Raw genomic sequence first — 21,442 nt, forward strand, 5'->3', positions numbered from 1 at the left:
TCTTCCAAAGGTCCTGAGTTCAATTCCCAGCAACTATATGGTGGCTCACAACCATCTGTAATGAGGTCTGGTGCCCTCTTCTGGCCTGCACACACACACACACACACACACACACACACACACAGAATATTGTATACATAATAAATAAATAAACATTTAAAAAAGATAAATAAAATAAAAGGTCAAAGTCTCTTCTGAGACTCACGTCAATCTTTAAAAAAACAAACAAACAAACAATATTCTGTTTGTGTGTATGCCTAAAGAAGAGGGCACCAGACCTCATTACAGATGGTTGTGAGCCACCATATAGTTGCTGGGAATTGAACTCAGGACCTTTGGAAGAACAGGCAATGCTCTTAACCACTGAGCCATCTCTCCAGCCCTGCAACTAACTTTTTGAAGCTTTTACTTGTGTGTGTGGTGTATGCATGCATGTGCTTAGCCCTATGTATACATGTGGTTGATAGAGATTGATTCTGAGTATCTTCTACCAATCTCCACCGGATTTTTTCTTTTCTTTTTTTTGTTCTCCAATTTTTTTGTATAAATGTAGAGCTCACCATTTCAGATAGACTGAACTCAGCTCCTCATGTTTGCATGGCCAGCACTTAACCTACAGCGTCACCTCCCCAACCTACACCTGACGCAAAGAAAATGTTCCTACCCTGACAATTAGGAGAAAACCCAGAAGCCAGTCACAAACTATACGGCAAATTCTTAATTTCATTACAGTCACTTAACACAGATCAAATGAGTACCTATAGTTCAGTCTTAAAATTTCCTTTTTATTACAAGATAATAAAATAAAATTTACCTAAGGATACACACACCCCAATTTGAGAATGCTGATCATTTAAAATTCTGGAGAACATTCTCGGTGGCATATTTTTATCAAGCAAAAGAAGGAAATTAAAAGGACTTACAAAATAATTTTAATTCTTTTTCTGAAATGGACTCTGGTGCCTATAAAGAGATAAATGCAGATTTATAATAATGCACACGCACACACACAAAAAGATAACAGCGGGCACAGCACAAAGCTGTGAAATGAAAAGCTTTCTCCAAGAACTGAGAGAACACAGGCAAGTAGGCACTTCTGCTGAAGAAACAAAAAGCCAGGGTAATGCCTTCTATCTCTAGCCTCTCCCTGGCTGAATCCCACGCCCACAGGGAGAAGTACTCACTGTCAAGGGGCAACATGCTCAGCAGCTTACCCGGCCAACAGACTGAAGCAATTTGGCAACGTGATTACCCACAGCAGCAGCATCTTTCTTTGCTTTTTCACGGTAACTAAAAAAGAACAACAACCCAAAATAAGCAAGTTCTAAAATTAGCAACACTTAAATCATTTTTAAGTGAACATAAATTTATTTTTAATTAAAAAATACTGATTTAGGAACATCAAAATGTGAAAATGCTAGAGAAATGCCACCAGCAACACCTCTTACTAGTTAAGGGTCTTTTAATAGCTGGCAGTAAGACTTTTAGAGACCTCTAAAACCAAGACTCCCATTATACCCTAAAGCATCCAACTTAAACCCACCAAGGAACCATTCATGAAGTCTTTATTTTGTCTGTTTGTCTGCCTCCCTCCCTCCCTCCCCCTCCTCTCTATCTAGTGGATGAGGGCTCTATCTGCATGTACACCTTTATGCCAGGAAAGGGCATCAGATCCCTCTAGACATGGTCATGAGCCACCATGTGGCTGCTGAAATTGAACTCAGGACCTCTGGAAGAGCAGCCAGAGCTCTTAACTGCTGAGCCATCTCTCCAGCCATGAGTCTTTATTTTTAACCGTTTTCCTTTGGTCTTCAATCTTTCATAACTTAAGGAGTCAATGACTATAAATAAATGCCTATTATCCAGGTATCCTACCCTGACATACACAGACTTATAAGGTTGGGTCTCCATGCATGTAACCTTTTGGTAACTGGTGTATGGATCTGATGACTCCAAGGGTACTGGCTTGGATTCTTCCAGGGCCAAGTATTGCCACACAGAGATCTTAGTCAGTGTCTAGCAAATCTTGGAAGTTTTTCTAGTCTAAGTGTTGAAACACTGAAAATTTAGAAAAAGATAATTCAAGATAGAAACTAGTATTACTTTAGGGACATTGCTCAGTAGTAGAGTTCTTACTTAGCATGAGTATGAGGACCTAGGTTCAATCCCAATAGTCTCACGCTCACCCAAAAAAGAAGTATGGCCTTACCTGGAAGAGAGACTCAGCTTTAATACTGATCATTTTTACAAAGAGATAACATTTAAAAAAAATATATATGTGTATATGTGTGTATGTGTGTGTGTATATACATATATATAATTTAGATATCTAAACATTTTAAAAATATAACATTTGAAAAGATTATAATATAATAATAATATATAATATAATAATAATCTGTATTATTAGGCAGGTTTGAAGTATGTGATTTTTCCTTGGACTTGACTTCAACAAGGGAAGCTGTTAGTTCAGTATTTTCTTGGGTCCTCTGTCAGAAACCAGGGTCCTGAGTCCCTCTAGCAGGGCAGATATAAGTAGTCTGTTACAGTTTAAAAACAGTCAGCAGGGTGTAGTGGCGCACCCTTTAATCCCAGCACTCAGAAGGCAGAGGCAGGTGGATTTCTGTAAGTTCAAAGTCAGCCTGGTCTACAAAACTAATTCCAGAACAGTAAGGGGTACACACAGAAGCCCTGTGTCAAAAAACAAACCTAACAACAACAAAAACAGTCACTTACACATTCTGCAATTTTATGTATTTGCTTGAATCTGCAATCATATCCGGTATTGTGCCTCGAACAGGTAAATTTCCTTGGCCCTCTTTGGCCACAAATTCCTTTAAGGCACGGGCTAATATCCAAAAAGATGGGGTCTAAAAGGAAATAAAAAACTACAAGTGAGGGGTGTTTATTTTGAGCTGGAGTATAAGGCAGTAGTATCTTTATTTCTTGTTACCTGTTTGGTGATATTTATGCAGCGATCATCATTAAATATATCTTCTATACTGCTTGGGACCTAACAAAGGAACATGAAACATTTATTTACATTAAGATTTCTGTCCACCTTTACTTTCAGTGCTATTTCTTCAAATAGGATCTTTGCAGTTTCAAAGTGCAATAAAATATCAACTTCTCATGTGTTTAGTTTTATTTAGAATCAGAATCTGACAGCAATCTCATGGGGAAAGAGAATGAAAGAAAACCCTCTCCTGTCCACTGCCAGCATTCCAGAGGAGCCTATTCTCCTGCACCACACATGGAGCAAGTCATTTATATCATTATATTGAAGACAACAAAGATTATGGGTATTACTACACAGCTAGATTTTAAGTTGCTCATGGTTTCCCAGCTTATGAAAATTCCGAAATCCATGTACCCTAATTCAAGGCTGTTGAAAGAGACAACCACTCTGACAAATAAATAAGTAATTATCCAATTTTATTGTTAGCAAGGTCACCACCCTAATAAAAACTTTCCAAACCATAGGCTTTGATTCTACTATTGTAGAGAGTGCTTAGTGACAACTACTTGACTGGTCTCTCAGTTTCCAACCCCACACCCTCTAGTCTACTCACAAGAGTCAAATAGTCCTTTGGATGGTCCAGTGTAGTGGCACACACCTTTAATCTTGCACAAGTAGGCAGAGGTAGGGTCAACCTGGTCTACTACTGAGTTCAAGGCTAGCCAGGGATACATACAGTGAGATCCTGTCTCATCATCAGATTTTTCTACTTCCTACTCCAAATCTTTCAATGGTCTGCAAGCTTCTATTATGATACGGCCCTTTATACCTCTTCAAACCCAAATCCTTCCTACCATTTTCTTTCTTCTTCAACCACACTGACTTTCCTACTAATCCTGTGACAAATGTGAAACTTCATCTCATCTCATGACCTTCATATGTGTCCTCTGCTTGAAAAAGCTCTTCCACCAGACCTCTGGATATCACTTCATGAAGTCTTTTCTAGCTTTCTATCTAATACTGCCTCCCAAATCCAGACTCCCTTTTGCCTTCTCATATTCTAATTTTGTTTATACTTTAATATCTGATTATTTGGTTTACTGATCCCCAACTCCTAGAACCATTTTTTTTGTTTGTTTGTTTAATTTTTGAAACAAGGTCTCTTGTGGCCCAGGCTGAAACTAAACTCACTATGCAACCAATGTGGTCTTGATCTGTTTCCTCCATCTCCCCAGTGCTAGGATTACAGGCATATGCCATCATGCCTGGCTTTAGAATAATCAGTTCTTAGGTTTTTAAAACTGTTTTTTTTTTTCAGTAAACTGCACAGATCTAACATGTACAATTTGATATACATACATATACACATTTTCAACATTTTCTCCAACTAAGATTGAAGATGTTCCTCAGCTAGACTGACTTACAAGGCGTACACAGCAATACTGTTTCACCATCTTCAAAATGTCTACAGTGACTTCAGTGCTTTTCTAATATCAAAGGCAGTAAGTACTCTGGCTATAAATTGTAAAAAAAAATTTCTAAAAATCTTCCAGGTATCTTATTTCATAGCTCTCCAAATTAAAAACAAAACTGACCAAACTGCCTCAACTTCCAAAGTTCCAAGATTTACAAGTATAAGCCACCATACCCACCCTATAATTTTTTGAAGTGTACAAGTCATTCATAACACCTCTACTCTAAATAACTGCCGTCAAAAGAAAATGCAGGGTTACAAAATTTAAGCTTTTGTGTAACACTTTTGGGGGGGAAAGAGTTGAAGACAGGGTTTCTCTGTGAAGACCCAGCTGTACTGGAACTGAACTCACAGAGATCTGTCTGCCTCTTCCTCCTGAGTGCTGGGATTAAAGGCGTGCACCACCACTGCCCAGCTGAGTAGCATTTCTTTTGACTAGCAAAATATCATTTATAATTCTTATCTCCAAGTTCTCAACTATTCATAAATTATATACTTAAAACAATTGAAATATTTCTCTAAATGAAAAAGAACAAAAATAATTTGTTTTAATGCCACTCTATGCTGAAGCACTAACATCATTTTAATGAAGATAACAGAAAACGTTTTTTAAACTTTTCTGAGACACAGTTTCATGTAGCACAGCTGGTTCTGAACTTGCTGTGCAGCCAAGGATGACTACTGATCTTCCTGCCCCCTTTCCAAGTAGTGGACTTATAGGCATTCACCACCATGCAGGGCTCAAAATGGTATTAAAAGAAAACTCAAGTTTTGGGCCAGGCATGGCACATACCTGAAACCTCAACACTTGAGAGGCAGAGGCAGAAGTATCACAAGTTCAAGACTAGCCTGGTTTATACAGTAAATCTGAGGTAGCCTGAGGTAGAAAGACCTTGTCTTTTAAAAAAGCATTAAAAATTAATCAAGCTAAGTTATAGGTACGTACTTCTAACTTACTATAATTTAGGCAATATTATGATAAATTGTTATATCACTCTCATATCAAGACATATTAGTTATGATTTCAGTAATTCTTTTAATACCTGAGTTATATTTAGTGCTGTGTTCACATTTTTAATAGCTTCTTCAAAATTCTCTTCATCTTCTGGAGCTCCATTCTCACTCTTTAAAATCCCTATTAAAGTAAAAAATGTAAGCAAATAATGACTTTCCACTGTCTTCCCAACACAGAAAACCTTGTGAGGCTCTAAACAAAGGATCAGAACGCTGAGCCTTAACAAGAGATATCGCTAGCATTTGTTCTTAAAATATTGAAAAAATTTATTCCCAAGGGAAAAGTAAACTTAAAAACTCATGATGACATCATCTGACAAGAGAAATCCAATAAATATTGGCTTCAATTATTTTTTCAAAATTTATATAACAGTTATAATGCAGAAAATTACCTTGTCTAATCAAATCTCTGAAGTCCTCTTTTTCTTTATAGCTTTTAGGAATTTGTCCATTTGTCTAAATTGATTAAAAATTTGAAAGATCTAGTTATCATAACTCATAATATAGAAATTTAGTATATAAAGTTTTCCTCATTCTCCACAGTAAGATTTCATAAAAAAAGTGTCACATATATTATATATGTATACATGTCATATGTACACACAAATATATATTAATATATATATACATATATTATATACCAGTGACATCAGAAGCTCTCAATTTGGAAAGAGTAACTGTAGGCCATTTCTTTCCATTCATTCCTCACAATAGTTTCAGAATGAAATTTACTGAAATTCTAATGTTAATTAAAAGATTGCTGGGCAGTGATGGCACACACCTTTAATCCCAGCACTCGGGAGGCAGAGGCAGAGGTAGGCGGATCTCTGTGAGTTCGAGGCCAGACTGGTCTACAAGACCTAGTTCCAGGACTAGAATTACAAAGATCTACAGAGAAACCCTATCTTGAAAAACCAAAGAAAAGAAAAACAATCAGTATTGAAAGAGTGATAGCTGGATTCAAACTTAAAATCTCTCACTTGCAATCCACCCTCACCAGGAAAACTTAACCTCCCACACCCTCAAAAGAGCTTAAAAATACAGTCATATATAATTTAAAAAAAAAAAAGACGTACTTCACTATACCACTGTGCTAAATATTTAGCTATGATCACAATCCATGGAGTATGGCTGTGGTCCTAAAAATGAGACACAAATTGAAGAAAATATCAGTATTAGTTAATGTTAATTTTTCACTTATACCATCTTATTTTCTTCCAATACATATGAAGTAATAAACAGAGACAAATGAACTGGTTGTAGAAATGATTTTAGAAATGACTTCTGAGTGGCTATTGAGTAGCTTAGTGAGTAAAATGCTGGCCAAACATGGCTATAAGCTGAAACCTCAGTGTATGGAAGTCAAGGCAGGCAGACCCTGGCACTCTCACTGGCCAACCAACCTAAATAAATGGCTAGCTCCAGGCTCAGTGTCAAAACACTGCCTCAAAAAACAAAGCAGAAAGCAACTGAGAGAACCTGAGGTTGATCTCTGGCCGCCACAGGTATATGCACAGCTTTCTGTAAACACACACACAGAGACAAAGAAAGGCTGAGGCTGAGGTTGATATTAAAGGCAGAATCTACTTTAACCCTGATGTCAGGTATACAATAGTCCCTTTTGTTTCCTCAGCAAGTAAACAGCCTCAGACACACCACCCAATGGTAGAGCTGAAATCTCTTAATTTGAGGTATCAATACTAGACAGAAAAATGAGAACTTGCTGTTTTCTGAAAACCAAATGAATATCTGCATTTAATTAACTGTAGGTTGAAAAGGAATATATGCTCATTATAGAATCTGTTACAAATATGATTATTTCTGTAATGAAATATAGTTAGCATGGTAATTTTCAAACTCTAGAAATTAAGTTTTGAGACATTTTCAACAAACATACCATTGAAATTTAAACTATTCATATATGTGTGTTCTGTTCTAGAAGAAAGGTTGGCTTCCACTTTCAGTTACCTTGTCTTATCCTCTTGAGTGCTAGGGTCACAGATGTGCACCACTGTAACTGTCATATTCAAACTATTTTTTAAAGTACATGTACCTATGGAGAAACAAGGCCATGGGGAGAACTTCTAGGATAAGTTAATGTCCAATTTCTTGACTTAGGTAGTGACTATACAGCAAACTTCAGTTTATCTACTTTTCTTTTGAAAAGTTTTTTTAGTCAGGTGTGGTGGAACATGCCTTTTTTCTCAGTACTTGGGAGGCAGAGACAGGCGGATATCTGTGAGTTAGGAGCTAGTCTGGTCTACTGTTGTTGTTGTTGTTCTTCTTCTTCTGTTTTTTTTTTTTTTTAACTTTAGGGGAAATAAATTTATTGAAAAAAAACAAAATAAAATACTACTGTGTGATCTGGTGACAGAAATATGGAAGTTTACAATACTTTGAAACACATAATAAAAACTCAGATGCAGAAATTGGGGATCAATCTAAAGGTTAGAAAAGCAAAGCAGTCAGCCACTGCCTCTTACCTTGACCTCAGTCCAAAAATGGCGATCCTATCTCCAGGAATCTCAGAATGAGCCTGAGTCTGTGAGCTGTCTCCTCCCATTTTATATTCCTCTCTAGGGCTGGGATTAAAGGCATGCACTGCCTGGTTTCTATGGCAAACTGGTGAGGCTACTGGGACTAAAGGTGTGTGTTACCACTGTCTGGTCTGGAAGGCTGACCAGAGGGGCTATTTTACTCTTTGATATTTAGGCAAGCCTTATTTATTAAAATACAAATGAAATGCCACTATGATATTTTTTCACATTGTGTGTGTGTGTGTGTTTACCCACAAAAAAACTTAGGTTAAAAAATGTGAAGTCAGGCACAGTGGTACATACTCTTAATTCAGCACTCTGGAGGAGGCAGAGACAGGAGGACTATCACAAATTAGGGTCAGACTGATCTATACAGCATGTTTTAGGCCAACCAGGGTTATTCCTCGAGACTCTGATTCAAAAAGAGCCAAAATAAAAAAAAAATAAAAAAAAAGAAGGAAGAAAGTTTAACTCTAAACTTAAGGTCTCACTCTCTTACACACACACACACACACACACACACACACACACACACGCGCGCACAAACCACCAACCTTTTTATCCATATGCTCCAAATCATAAGATTGAAAATGTTCTCTCAGTTCAGGAAATGGCTTGTCTAGTCGTAGATCCTCCAATGCATTATCTGGATGAGATTCTATTACTGTCAAACAATACCAAAAGATATATTTAATTCTTTAGTAATATACTACATTATAGGAACTTAAGACACAAACACACACATTGTTTGTGTGATTGGGGGCTGGAAATTGGGAGGGGGGCTTACTGTATAGCCCAGGCTAGCCTTGAACTCATAGCAATCCTACTGCCTTATCATCCTAGTTGCTGTTATTACAGGCATGAACCACCAACACCTGACGGGAAACCCTTAATTTTTTTTTTTTTTTTTTTTTTTTGAAACAGAGTCTCACTTTAACCTTGATTAGCCTGGAACTGAGTATACAGAACAGGCTGGTCTCAAGTTCACAGAGAGCTGCCTCCTAAGTGCTGGAACTAAAGATGTGCACCACTATGACTGGTTGGAATTCTATAATCCTGATGGTCACAGTGCCTACAGAGTTTTTTTCACTGTGTTACTGAATTACAGCTTATGTATAGTAAACACACAAATCATGAGTTGTATGGGTCTGTTTTCTTTTCCAGCAAACCCAACCTTGCCTTGAACTCTAGTTTCTCCCAGCTCAGTCTCCTTAGTGCTAGGACTATAGGCATGTATTACCACATCTGGCTGACTATAAGTTTTAATGAAAGTACGATTCCTTTAGAACAGAATTTGTTATTATAACTGAGAAAGCTTTGCACAGGCAACTCCTGGCAATCTATCCTCCCTTCTCTATCATCTTCAGCAGAAAGCATCACTACCTATGTAGCCCTCTTCCCTAGAAACTTGAGGATATCCTGGATGTTTGCTCCTTTTACCACAACATCAGTTACTTCTCACTTCCTGATCTGACTTTGGACACTGCTCTCCAAATACAAATCAATGCACACTTTTAATGAGTGTTTGTAGCCAGATTATAATTCTGCCACTTGCCATTACAACTCATAACATCGCAAAAGTAATTATGAAGTGGCAACAAAAATAATATTATAGTTGGGAGTCACCACAACATGAGGAAGTGTGTTAAAGAATTATAGCATTAGGAAGGTTGAGAACACTAGTGTACTGCCTGTGTCAAAGTGACCCACGCATTCTTGTTAGGTAGCCATAAGTGCCCAACTATGAGCTGGGGAGCAGAAGAAACCAGGCACTTACATAGCTGTCAAGCCTCTTAACAAGATGAAGTAGTACATTATGTCTCTGATCTACATCCACCTATAATGCTATGTAAGGGAAAAGCAGACAAAAACCTACTGAATCAGTCTAGACAGATGCTCAGTGACTAAGAGCAGTGGCTACTCTTCCAGAGGTCCCAGGTTCAATCACCAGGACCAACATAGAGGCTCACAACCATCTGTAACTCTGGTGTTTGATGACATGAGGCTCTCTTCTGGACAATGCAGGCATTAGGCATACACTTGCTACATAGCCATAGATATAGGCAGGACATCCACACACATTTAAATAAGTCAAAAAAAAAAAAACCCTACTAAATCCAATTGCTGCTTTGAACCTGCACCAGAGATGCACTGCCATAAACCTGTTTCATAATTTCAAACTGACTTTCTAAAATTACAGCCCAAGCAACCAATAGCAAGTCCCACATGCTTAACAATTTTACCTGTATGTTCTTTTATAATAATCCTCATATAACCAACTAGTCCATATGTCCTACAGATCAAAAGAGGGATCTGGGAATTCCAGAGGACATCTGCTAAACGCAGTAATGTACTGTAAAGGAAGGCAAAGTAAGAACATAAGCAAGTGAGCATATGCCAGACAGGGAACTCTCTAACAGAAGCAGGCAAGGGCAGAGTGCAAAGCAAGCAATTTCACTTGGCTGCAACCTCAAAAGTGCTGGACCAGAGGATGTGAGACCGTAGGCTGTTTTATTAGGAAGAATGCCGGTGAAAGCACTAAACTTTTTTTTTTCAGACAGGGTTTCTCTGTGTAACAGCCCTGGCTGTCCTAGAACTCGCTCTGTAGACCAGGCTGGCCTCAAACTCACAGAGACCCGCCTGTCTCTGCTTCCTGAGGGCTGGGATTAAAGATGTGTACCACCATGCCTAGCTCTATCTAAACATTTCTAGTAGTAGTGAAACACATTTATAAAACCCATGTATATACTACAAATCTTCCTGTAATCAATAATAACTTAACTAGTTTGTTTTTAGTTTTCTGGATTTTGAGATTTCTGAAACACCAAATCTCACTATGTAGCTCAAGTTAACCTGAAACTTACTGTGTAGGCCAGGCTGGCTTCAAACTTAAAATCTGAATACTGCGATTTCAGGTATGTAGCATCACACCTGGCTTCTAATTAGTTTTTCATCACTTAGCAATATCGAATGTTCACTTAAAATACTCTAAATATATCCAAATATCTCATTTTTTCTTTCCTATCCTTTCAAAGCTTACAAGAGCACCAAATTAAACATTACTGTAAGAATTTTTGAAATCAGACAAACATACATAGGGAAAACTATGCAAATCAAATAAGACTAAGAGAGATATTAACACCTAAAATTTACCTTTCAAGAAGCTGAGTTGCAACCACAATAGTAAACCTACAGAAAAATGAAGGATCATTGTCTAGAAGGTTTTCTGGACTCTAAATAAGACAAGGGGAGGAAAAATTCAACAATTTCACATATTAAACATGGCAGAAACAGCTATTTAAAAAAAATGAGTTGATAAATTGAATTCCAACTAAATACAAATGACACAATGATTCAAAATTCTATGTTCTGGGTCTTTGAATTATTTTTAAAAACATACTGTAGCACAGAAATAACAAATATATGTATTATACCTCTTCCACAAAACTTCCAGAGACATCGCTATTTAGTTCTTGTAAAAATTCCATGGCAGCTTGAGCTCGGTTCTTTGAAAAACAAAGCATTTGACTTGAATTAGAAAGTACTTAGCCTCAAGTTGATCCCAAATCTTACAGATTAAGAAAAACTCACTGAAAATTCCAAATTCCATACATAGACGTGACAATTCTGCTCCTCAGTACTCAACTGAGGCTCAAGTAGAATGTCACTCAGGGCTGAACTAGATTACCACCATCAGAGTTCTTAAATAAACACAGTATTTGATCTCACTTTTCTGAACAGGTAAATGACAAAAACTAGGTGGCAGGCAGGATTATACTGGATCAAGTTCAGACCCACTCCAACCACCCACATCTATATCCCATCAAAGAGTGGCCAATCACTAAATAAGTGCAACTTGCATTCAGAATATGAACACAGATGTCTAAGGTTTTCATTTGAAATACAAAAATAAAGAATTTTTTAGATAACACCACTAATTTCTTTTTTTATTAAGATTTTTTTAATATAATCTTTTCTCATTTTACATAGCTATCCCCGTTCTCCCACTCCTTCCTCTCCTCTCGCTTTCTCCACCCCCCCCCCAACTCCACCTCCCATTCACTCCTCAGAAAGGGTAAGGCTCCTCATGGCGGGTTAACAAAGTCTGACACTTTCAAGCAAGCAAAACCAAGACCCTCCCCCCATATCTAGGCTGAGCAAGATATCCCTCCAAAAAGAATATGCTTCTTGATACCAGTTCAAGCTCTAGGTATAAATCCTCGTCTCCCTGCCAGTGGCCCCACAGCCTGTCCAAGCCTCACAATCCACTAAACATCAACATTATTTAAGACTTTAATAAAGGACAGTGTAAAATCACAGGGGCATTCTAAATTCTTCAACTACCAAAAGATATTTACCAGATTAGAAAATGAGCTAAGCCAACTTTCACTCAGAAAATAAGGTCTTTAAAAGTCAGACCTTTTCTAGCAGCCAAGACAGAGTGGCGTTATTAGATGCTCACACACAACCCTGCTTTGTAGCCGTGACTGCTTACCTTGCCAATACTGCTTTTTTGAAGGAAAAAACTAAAGGGGATAGAAAAAAAAGTCAAGATTTATATGAATATAAAAGTTGTTTACCATTTATAATAGTGTGTGTATTGATTTCAAAAGATGAATCGTGTGTTACTGTCCTTTACCACTAAGCTATGCCCCCAGCCCACAAACACTATTCTCATAAAGAATATAACAGTCTTCGTGGAGGAAGAAAAGCAGACGGGTTAGTAAATCAGTGTTCTCTAAGGCACACATTTCACAAGATGCTCTGAGAGAAAAAGAGTTCCAAGATTGCAAAAGAAGAATCACCATATGATGATATACCTCCTTGGAAAGTCAAAATATACCTGATAATAGAGTTTTATAGTAAGTAAGTTTTAACCTCCTGTGAACCATTCCCCAAACTCTTTTGGCCATTAACTCCACAGTCCCACTTAGAGCTGTTAACATCTCCTATAAACAGTGCTCACAGACACCTGGAAAACACTGTGGGGAACTGCTGGCTTTTGCAAGAAATCACAAAAGATTCACTCAGGCTTCCTCCCACATATATGCCAGTCACATCCCAAAGGCCAAACGCAGGGCACAATTTTATGGCAAAGGCACATAATTCCGTAAGAAAAAGATGTCTGGGTGGTGGTGGTGCACATCTTTAATCCCAGCAATCAGGAGGCAGGTGGATCTCTATGAGTTTGAGGCCAGCCTGGTCTACAGAGTGAGTTCCAGGACAGCTAAGAGCTATACAGAGAAACCCTGTCCCGAAAAACTCAAAAAAAAAAAAAAAAAGAGAGAGAGAGAGAGAGAGAGAAAAGAAAAGAAAGGAAGGGGAAAGGAAGGAAGGGAGGGAGGGAGGGAGGGAGGGAGGGAGGGAGGGAGGGAGGGAGAAACCTTATACTCAGCACATTCTACATAATCAGCTAGAGAAGCAACAATAATACAACTTCCATTATTCTCTGCCTCCTGAGGGCTGGGATTAAATGCATATGCCATCATGGCCAGCTATCATTCTTGCTTATTATATCTGATGACCATTACTCTGCACTAACACTACAGACTTATGAGAAAAATGACTACTGCCTTGTACTAACAGCAGTAAAGACAGTCACAGTGAGTCCCGTTTGCTAATGGCCAACTTCCCAGCACTGCTCCAGCACTTCGTCTTTAGTCACTCTTCTTTACCATAACCTAAACATAGGGCCATGAGGGTAAATCAGTACTCAGGCCTCACTCTGCGTGTACTGCCTTCTCTAACAGGTTCCTATTTAAAAGAACAGGACATACTTGTTTCCAACATCTTCTCCGCTGACCTGGTTTCCATCAATAATTGTAAATGACCCAATACCTGGGGAGACAGAAGACAGTCAAGATATGTTTTGGTTTGGTTTATTTTGTTTTGGCTTTACCCTTACCAATTTAAATGTCAGTATGCATGTGCCACTGCACACGTGTGGAGGTCAGAGGCCAACCCATGGGAGTTGGTTCTGTCCTTTCGCCATATGGGTTCCAGGGATCAAAGCCAAGTGTGACAGCAAGTACCCATCCACGAAGCCATCCTGTCAGCCAAGAATATGTAACTCTTTATACAGACCTTAAAGAAGTTACACAGAATACAATCACCAACATTACATTACCTGGCAGTACCAAGTTTTTAAGAATTTCAGTTCCTGTAGCTGTTGCATTTATTAGACAAACATGAGCAGATTCCAAAGCTTCCTGTCCATGATCACCCCACAACCTATAAAACAAAAACAGATTCAATATTGAAGGATTCTCCAAAATATGACTTTCTTATTTGAATAATGATATTTAAAGTATTCTTTCATAAAAATAACATACAACATAGCACAGCAAATGTGAGATATGAACTGATAATACTGTGGGGTTATCTGACAATGTAACTGAAAACTGCACGATATAACCAGTACTATTAAGCTTTGTCTTTCTAGTCTTTGTTCTCCTCCTTTGAAAGCAGATAATGTATAGCCCAGAAAGCCTAGAGATATACTCATCAACATTAAAGAAAGGTCTTAGCCAAGTGAAGCAGCATGCATCTTTGTCTCAGCTATTCAGGAAGCAAAGCAGAAGAATCCCTCGAAGCAAGTTCATGGTCAACCTGAACAACACAGTGAAGCTCTACCAGAGAGAGAAAGGGGGGAGGGGGAGAAAAAGAGAAAGAAAAAGAGAGAGAGAGAGAGAGAGAGAGAGAGAGAGATAAAGAAAAAAGAGAGAGAAGAAAGAAAAAAAGGGAGGAAGGCAGGCAGACATCTTGCACCTAAAACCTAGTCTGTTCTCAATTACATTTCTTCAAGTGATGTGGAGTCAATACATTTAAGATCTTGATATAGGACATTTCCCCTGTGACATCTACAAGAATAAGCAAAAGCTTTATCAAGAAACTTACTTATTATCATCTGGAAAAACCTTGCATTGGATTCTGTAGAAGTGCTTTAAAATATAATAGACAATATTAATGCTGCCCTTGATTGCCTTCCAGATGTTAAAGGTAAGACACCATGCACTTCAGACACAAGACCAGCTTTCATGGTATACAAACTGGTGAGGGAGAAAAGCACTGATAATCCTTTCAGCTGTAATGCCTATGGCTCGCAAAGGTGCCGACCACCATGGCATGATGGCCATGAGGGTTCAATAGTGGCACTCCTATCATGGTGGTGACCAACAGCTCTCCCACTGGACTTAAGGCCTACTCAGCAGGAGAGAAATCATACCTGTTACTGGAAACTTAACCAACGACCCAGGGCCAGAGAGGTCATGGATGCTAGAGAAGAACCGGCCGCCACCACTTTACTAACTAGCATAACTTCTACCTGCATTCTAAATATTTACTCTTACACCCACAGATAAGCGTAGTTCTGACCACTCATCATAGAAACTTCTCTTTGAAATCATTACAGAAATCATTACCGAGAACCACAATGGGTCAAAAAGCAAAGACGTGATCATGGGGTGCTCAGATTCAATTGATATATCTACGACACAACTTCTGTACCTAAGGCTCAGAGAACATCACGAAGGGAGATGAGGCAGAGAGAATGTAAAAGTCAGAAGGCCAAGAAATCGACTGTGAGACTATGTCTCCTAGAAATGACAAGGAAGGTACAGCTTTGATACCACAACAATGTGGCTGCCCAAATAAGGCCTGAAGAACTAAAACACTAACATACATGCTAACATGGAAGGGGGAAATCTCAAGAGATCCCACCCACAGACAAAGGACTACAGGCAACTAAGGAATGCAGAACATCAGTTTTTCTCACAGATGAGCCCCCCCCCCCCCCACAAACCGGTTAGCGAATATCAAGTGGCCAGCTGCGGCACACCACGCCTCTGCACTTTATGCGCCGACATAACATTCATGAACCGGGCAAGGGGCTGGAGATTGAAACACACAAAGATACACAGACAGAGAGACACGAGTCATCTTTGAAACAGAAATGCCCACTTTATTATGTCCAGGGGCAGCTTGTATAGGGGTAGCCACGCCCCAGTCAAACGCACCAGAAATCATTTCCCTGCCATCAGGAACTCCTGAGGGTCTCGTGCTCAGGGCAACTGCAAGCATTATAAGTTGTTTACCAGAAATTCAGGATCTGGGGGTTCACAGCTCCCAACAGCCAGCCTTGAGATCATATACATATAGTTAACACTAAATGGACTGAGTAGGTTGTATTTAAATATTTAGGAGTGTGTGTGAGAGAGAGAGAGAGAGTGAGTGTGTGTGTGTGTGTGTGTGTGTGTGTGTGTGTGTAAAACAGAGAAAAAGAGGCCATGATCTCGAGAAGGAGCAAGGGGGTACATAGGAGAAAGTGAAGGAAGGAAGAAAATTATGTAATATTTAATTGAAAAATATATAAAATCAAAATATATAAAAATATAATAGCAAACTGTAGTGATATTTTATTTGTGTTTTAATAAATAAAGCTTGCCTGAAGATCAGAGTGCAGAGTTAAGCCATGAGAGGCCAGAGACTGGTGGCACACAACTTTACTCCCTGGACTCAAGGCCACCCTGGGCTACAAGAGATTGAATCTGTCTAAAAAGAGAAATAGAACTCACACCATGGTGCTCGGGAGTCACACGCCTTTAAACCCAGCACTAGGGAGGTGGAGACAGGAATGATATGGCTGGGCAGAGAGAGGTATATAAGGCAGGAGGAGACAAAGGCTCACTGCAGTCTGGGGTTTGGTGGAGACCATTGTAGTCTGCAGTCATGTTGAGGGCAGGATCACCCCTTTGTCTGAGCCTTGGTAGAGGTTAAGAACTCTCTAGTGGATTGGCTGCTTTGTTTTTCTGATCTTCAGCTTGAACCCCAATATCTGTCTCTGGGTTTTTATTACTTGTGCTACAACCAAGGAATATTCTAATAGCATGATTAAGAGATGCATACATTAACAAACACAGAGGTACAATAAGAACGAGAAATATTAAGTTATAACTTTATTGATACTGCTATTATCATTAACAAGTTCATGATTACACACAAGCCAAGCTGGCCACCTTTACTTCCCCACTCCTCAACATAAATACACACCCCAAAGAAACCCCAACCAACCAACAATCTACTATTTTCTCTTCAGAACAGGAAGTCCAAATTATTTGAAAACGCCACTGTCAGCAAGTACGATTAGATGCCGGAGGACTAAGAAAAGACTCTGACATTCCTTCCCTGTCACCAAAATAAAGCCTAGCCCAACCAACTGCTCCATTTGCGTTTTCGTTTACTGGGCATCGATCTCTTCACTTTAAAGGTCCCAGAGCTGCTGGCAAAGGGCTCTGCCTACGAGAGCTGGTCACTGAACGGCTGTCAAATGGAGGCATAGCCTGGAGAAGCCACACAGACCAGAAACAGACTTTTTCTTTTCTACGGAAAGGTGACACACGGTCTTATGTGTAATAAACGGTAGAATAGTTGGAGAATGAGCCTTTGAGTACTGGTGCATCCGTTTTCTTGCTGGCCTGAGAGCCAAGCCTTGATCAATGGCTGCTACCAGCTCGTCCAACTTCATCTGTTTCCTTCCGACCCTTCTAAAGCCACAAGCAGTTCTTGTTGAAGGATAAAATTTAGTACTTTAAGGAATGGACTCAATAAAAATCCTCTCCCAGTGTCTAGTAGTAACCTTACGAATCGTCTCAGTTTTGTTGCCTATGGTTCTACCTACACTACACACAAGAGTGTGTAAGAACTCACAGTAGTTACAGTTGTGTTACCGCTTGGGAGAAAGGATGAGTATGAAAAAGCTGGATGGCCCCAAGTTAAAACACGCACAAATCTGGACCAGTTACCTAGTTTACGAGTCTTGGTTTCCTGTCTGTATCAAAGACCGACTGCCTTCAAGGACAGTCTCAGAGCTAAGTGTCTAAACCCCTGACACAGTACTAACAAGGTGCTGTCAGGACAAAGGGGAATTCCCCCCTTTAGGGACACAGAGTATCGTGGGAGCTCCTGAGAGCAGAGGTGGGGGGGCAACACATTCACAGCTTCTACGGAGTCAACACACAGAACATAATGAAAAGGAATGGAGAGGGAAAAAAAATAAAAAACAAGGATGGAGAAGTAGTTGAAGGATCCACCTGATGGTGTAGACAAGCCCTGATCGTTAAGGTATTTACAAATGGCAAGTGAGTCCCAGAAATGCAGTTAGCATGAATTAAGACATTCATTATGTGTGAAATACATGATTTTTAAGACACTGTGAACAACAACAAAAAATTAACTTTTTTACAGTGATTACATGTTGAAATGGTAGTATTTTGGACGTTAAATAAACATTATAAAAGTTGATTTCAGGGTTGGGGGGTGAAGCTCAGTTTGACAGCTTGCCAACCACGCAGGGATGCCCAGAGTTCCATCCTCATCTGCACCTAATAAAATGGATATGGCGGTCCACACAGGTAATCTCAGCTGCTGGGATAAAGAAGCAGGAGGATTGCTGCTAGTCTAGTCAGGCCTACATAGCAAGCTCCAGGACACTCAAGGGTGAAAGACGGAAACAGAGGAGGAAGGGCAAAAACTTACTTTTGAGCCTGGCCTGACAGAGAACATCTGTAATCTCAGCACTAGAGAAATAGATGATTGAGTTCAAGGCCGCCTAGGCTGCTTAAGGCCGTTTCTCAAAAATAAAGGGGTGGGGAGGGGGCAGTAGTAGCAAAATTGGTTCCCTATCTCTTTTTACTCTCCCCATGCCCAGATTCTTTCGTATGTAGCCCAAGCTGGCTCCCAATTTCCGATCCATCTGCCTCTGCCTCTCAAGCGCTGGGATTATCAACCAGCGGCCGCCACCACGTCCGGCTTCTTTGAACTTATTATAAAGGTGCGTAGCTACTGTAAAAATTATAATTACGAACACAGATTGCTCACCCGAAAATAGCATTATGCATTTCTATTGGACAGCGCTGGCGTAGAACAACACTGCGGCCGGGATGGGGTGTCCCCCGACCCCCTTGTTCCGTGAACAAGGGGGCCGGCCGCGACCGTGCAGCCCTGGTTCGCGGCCCTGCGGGAAGGGGCGCCCCGGCCTTCGCCCAGCACGCTGGCCAGTGACCGAGCGCGGAGCGCCGGCTCCCCACGCCCCGCACCGCCGGCCGCCGCGTCAGGCCTGAGGGAGGCCCGCCCACGCCGCCTAGGCACTTGGGCCCCGCAAACCCGCCGGCTCGCTTCCTCGGAAACCTTGGCTCACCTCAGCTGCCGGTCGTACTTCTGCTCCTTGAGTAGTTTGCCCTGCTGCGCCATTGCCGTGCCCGCGCAGCGAACAGAGAAACCGAGGGAGTAGGCCGCCTCCCACTCACTGGCGCGCAGGCGCACTAGGCGCCCTTCGGCGACCACGGCCTTCAGCGCGCCGCCGGTAGGGGGCGCCGCCGCTGCACTGCGCACGCGTCACCGGGAAGCCCGGCAAACCAGAATTGGGTCGTGTGTTTCTCTGTACCTGCCGTTATTGTGGGAAACTCCGCTTTTTAAATCAAGCCGGCTTGGATTTTAATTACTAATTGTAAAAATGGCTCTTTCCCGTTCAAGCTTTCATTTTGTTCACCTGTGCAATGGGAATGCATAGCTCTCCCATTTTTAAAATGAGATTTTGTTTGTTGGAGGCACAGTCTCGCCATGTGGCCCTCGCTGGCCTGGAACTCACTAGTAAACCAGACTGGCACCGAATTCACAGAGAAGATCTGCGTCCCGAGTGCTGGAATTAAATACCAATACCCCCATGAGGGGCTTGAACTGAGATTTTAAATACAGAGAGGGTCAGACTCAGAAAACTTTTCACTGCGATTCCTCAGGTTAACCCATTTCTCTCCTCCTGCCAGGAGGCAAGCCCACACCTTGAGGACCTGTTTCGAACTACAGAGCCAGCGGCTCCCATCAGTGAGGCAAACACTGATAAACCTCAGCTCCTTTCTGGGTGAGTTCACAGTACCTGAGAGCCAGCTAAGGGACAGTACACCAGCAGACTTACCAAGGTGTCTCTCCTATATAGAGAAGCTCCCCTTTTGGGGTAGACAGAGGAGTCCCACCCCACTGTCTCCGTCCCTCCAAGAATGTTCCCTGTCGAAACGATGCTCAATTGTGCCAGAAGGACATGTGCTCAGCTATGTTCATAGCAGCGTTGTTTGTCATAGCCAGAGCCTAGAAACAACCTAAATGACCCTCGACTGAAGAATGGATGAAGAAAATGTGGTACATTTACACAATGGAGTACTACACAGCAGAAAAAAAATAACGACATCTTGAATTTTGCAGCAAATGGTTGGAGCTAGAATACATCATTTTGAGTAAGGTAACCCAGACCCAGAAAGACAATTATCACATGTACTCTCTCATAAGTGGTTTTTAAACATAAAGCAAAGAAAACCAGCCTACAAATCACAATCCCAGAAAACCTAGACAACAATGAGGACCCTAAGAGAGACATACATGGATCTAATCTACATGGGAAGTAGAAAAAGACAAGTAAATTGGGAGCATGGGGACCTTGGGAGTAGGCTGAAGGGGAGGGGACAGGCAGGGAGGAGAGCAGAGAAAAATGTAGAGCTCAGTAAAAATCAATAATTTTTTTTTAAAAAAAAGGAATGCTCCCTGTGATAGAGGGATGGGATGATACTTTAAACAGGAAGGAATAGTATCATCTCTTAAGAGTTCCCTCATTGCCAGGTGGTGCTTGCCTTTAACCCCAGCGCTTGGGAAGCAGGGGCAGGCAGATCTTTGAATTCGAGGCCAGACTGGTCTACAAAGAGTTCCAGGTCAGCCAGGGCTACACAGAGAAACCCTGTCTTGGAAGAGAGAAAGGAGGAGGGAGTTCCATAAGGTAACAAATAAGAAGAGGTTTGGAAGGCTTGAGAGGCAGCTGAGGCTGGCTCTGAAGACCATGAACAAGAAGAAATGTAAAGCTGCACTTGTCGTGTGACGCGGGCTGACGGTCCTGTGGTGGCCAATGCTAAGGAAGCAGTTGATGTGCAAGTTGAGGACAGGAGGAAGCAAGAGGCTTGGTGGCAACTAGGGAAAGAGATAAGGATTCCCTTCTGCATTCCAATCTCTACCGGGGGCCTCCAGGTTAATGATTGCTAGATCCCGAGACTGCTATCCCAGCCCATCCTGAGTGTACACTTTCACACACAATCCCTCCATCCGTGGGAGGTGTGGAGGGGTCAGAAGAGGGTTCGAGGTAATGTTGCAGCCCTGATAAATGCACTTCCCCTGGGCACAATGTCAGGACTGAGATGAGGACACACCCTGCCATGACTTCCCTTCCAGCCCCGATGGAACCCAACTGATGGGAGACAAAGGCATGAGGCTTTCCCAGCTCCTTATGTGTGTCTGTTGTCACGTTTCCTTCTCCAGTTGGACAGATGAAAGATGAGAGATAATAAAATACAGCCAGGGACTGTGAGAAGGCCCAAAGTGACAGGTGGAAGTTCACTACGGAGCCTCTCATGCACAGTGGCACCA

The 21,442-nt window shown here is 40.9% G+C and overlaps 1 protein-coding gene across 2 annotated transcripts in view; it reads right to left on the bottom strand.

Moving 5' to 3' along the window:
• Window positions 1-19,310, bottom strand: part of Nae1 (NEDD8 activating enzyme E1 subunit 1) — a 24,584-nt gene extending 5,274 nt beyond the window's left edge. Inside the window, exons 1-15 of one of the 2 annotated variants that reach the window (XM_050144162.1) lie at window positions 19,179-19,310; window positions 14,112-14,215; window positions 13,762-13,822; window positions 12,480-12,510; window positions 11,419-11,490; window positions 11,138-11,217; window positions 10,228-10,337; window positions 8,539-8,648; window positions 6,524-6,586; window positions 5,840-5,903; window positions 5,477-5,568; window positions 2,954-3,013; window positions 2,737-2,870; window positions 1,215-1,290; window positions 924-963 (exon numbers count right to left, since the gene is read on the bottom strand). In XM_050144162.1, the coding sequence (XP_050000119.1) occupies window positions 924-963; window positions 1,215-1,290; window positions 2,737-2,870; window positions 2,954-3,013; window positions 5,477-5,568; window positions 5,840-5,903; window positions 6,524-6,586; window positions 8,539-8,648; window positions 10,228-10,337; window positions 11,138-11,217; window positions 11,419-11,490; window positions 12,480-12,510; window positions 13,762-13,822; window positions 14,112-14,215; window positions 19,179-19,231 (1,150 nt within the window). In that variant the 5' untranslated portion in view covers window positions 19,232-19,310. Of the gene's footprint in view, window positions 1-923; window positions 964-1,214; window positions 1,291-2,736; window positions 2,871-2,953; window positions 3,014-5,476; window positions 5,569-5,839; window positions 5,904-6,523; window positions 6,587-8,538; window positions 8,649-10,227; window positions 10,338-11,137; window positions 11,218-11,418; window positions 11,491-12,479; window positions 12,511-13,761; window positions 14,034-14,111; window positions 14,216-19,178 lie in introns of both variants that reach the window. The other variant, XM_050144163.1, reaches the window with a different exon arrangement.
• Between the last annotated feature and the right edge of the window lie 2,132 nt (window positions 19,311-21,442).

This window comes from Alexandromys fortis, unplaced genomic scaffold, assembly GCF_014885135.2.
Source record: "Alexandromys fortis isolate MF-2015 unplaced genomic scaffold, M_Fortis_MF-2015_v1.1 scaffold_1, whole genome shotgun sequence".
Lineage (NCBI taxonomy): Eukaryota > Metazoa > Chordata > Mammalia > Rodentia > Cricetidae > Alexandromys > Alexandromys fortis.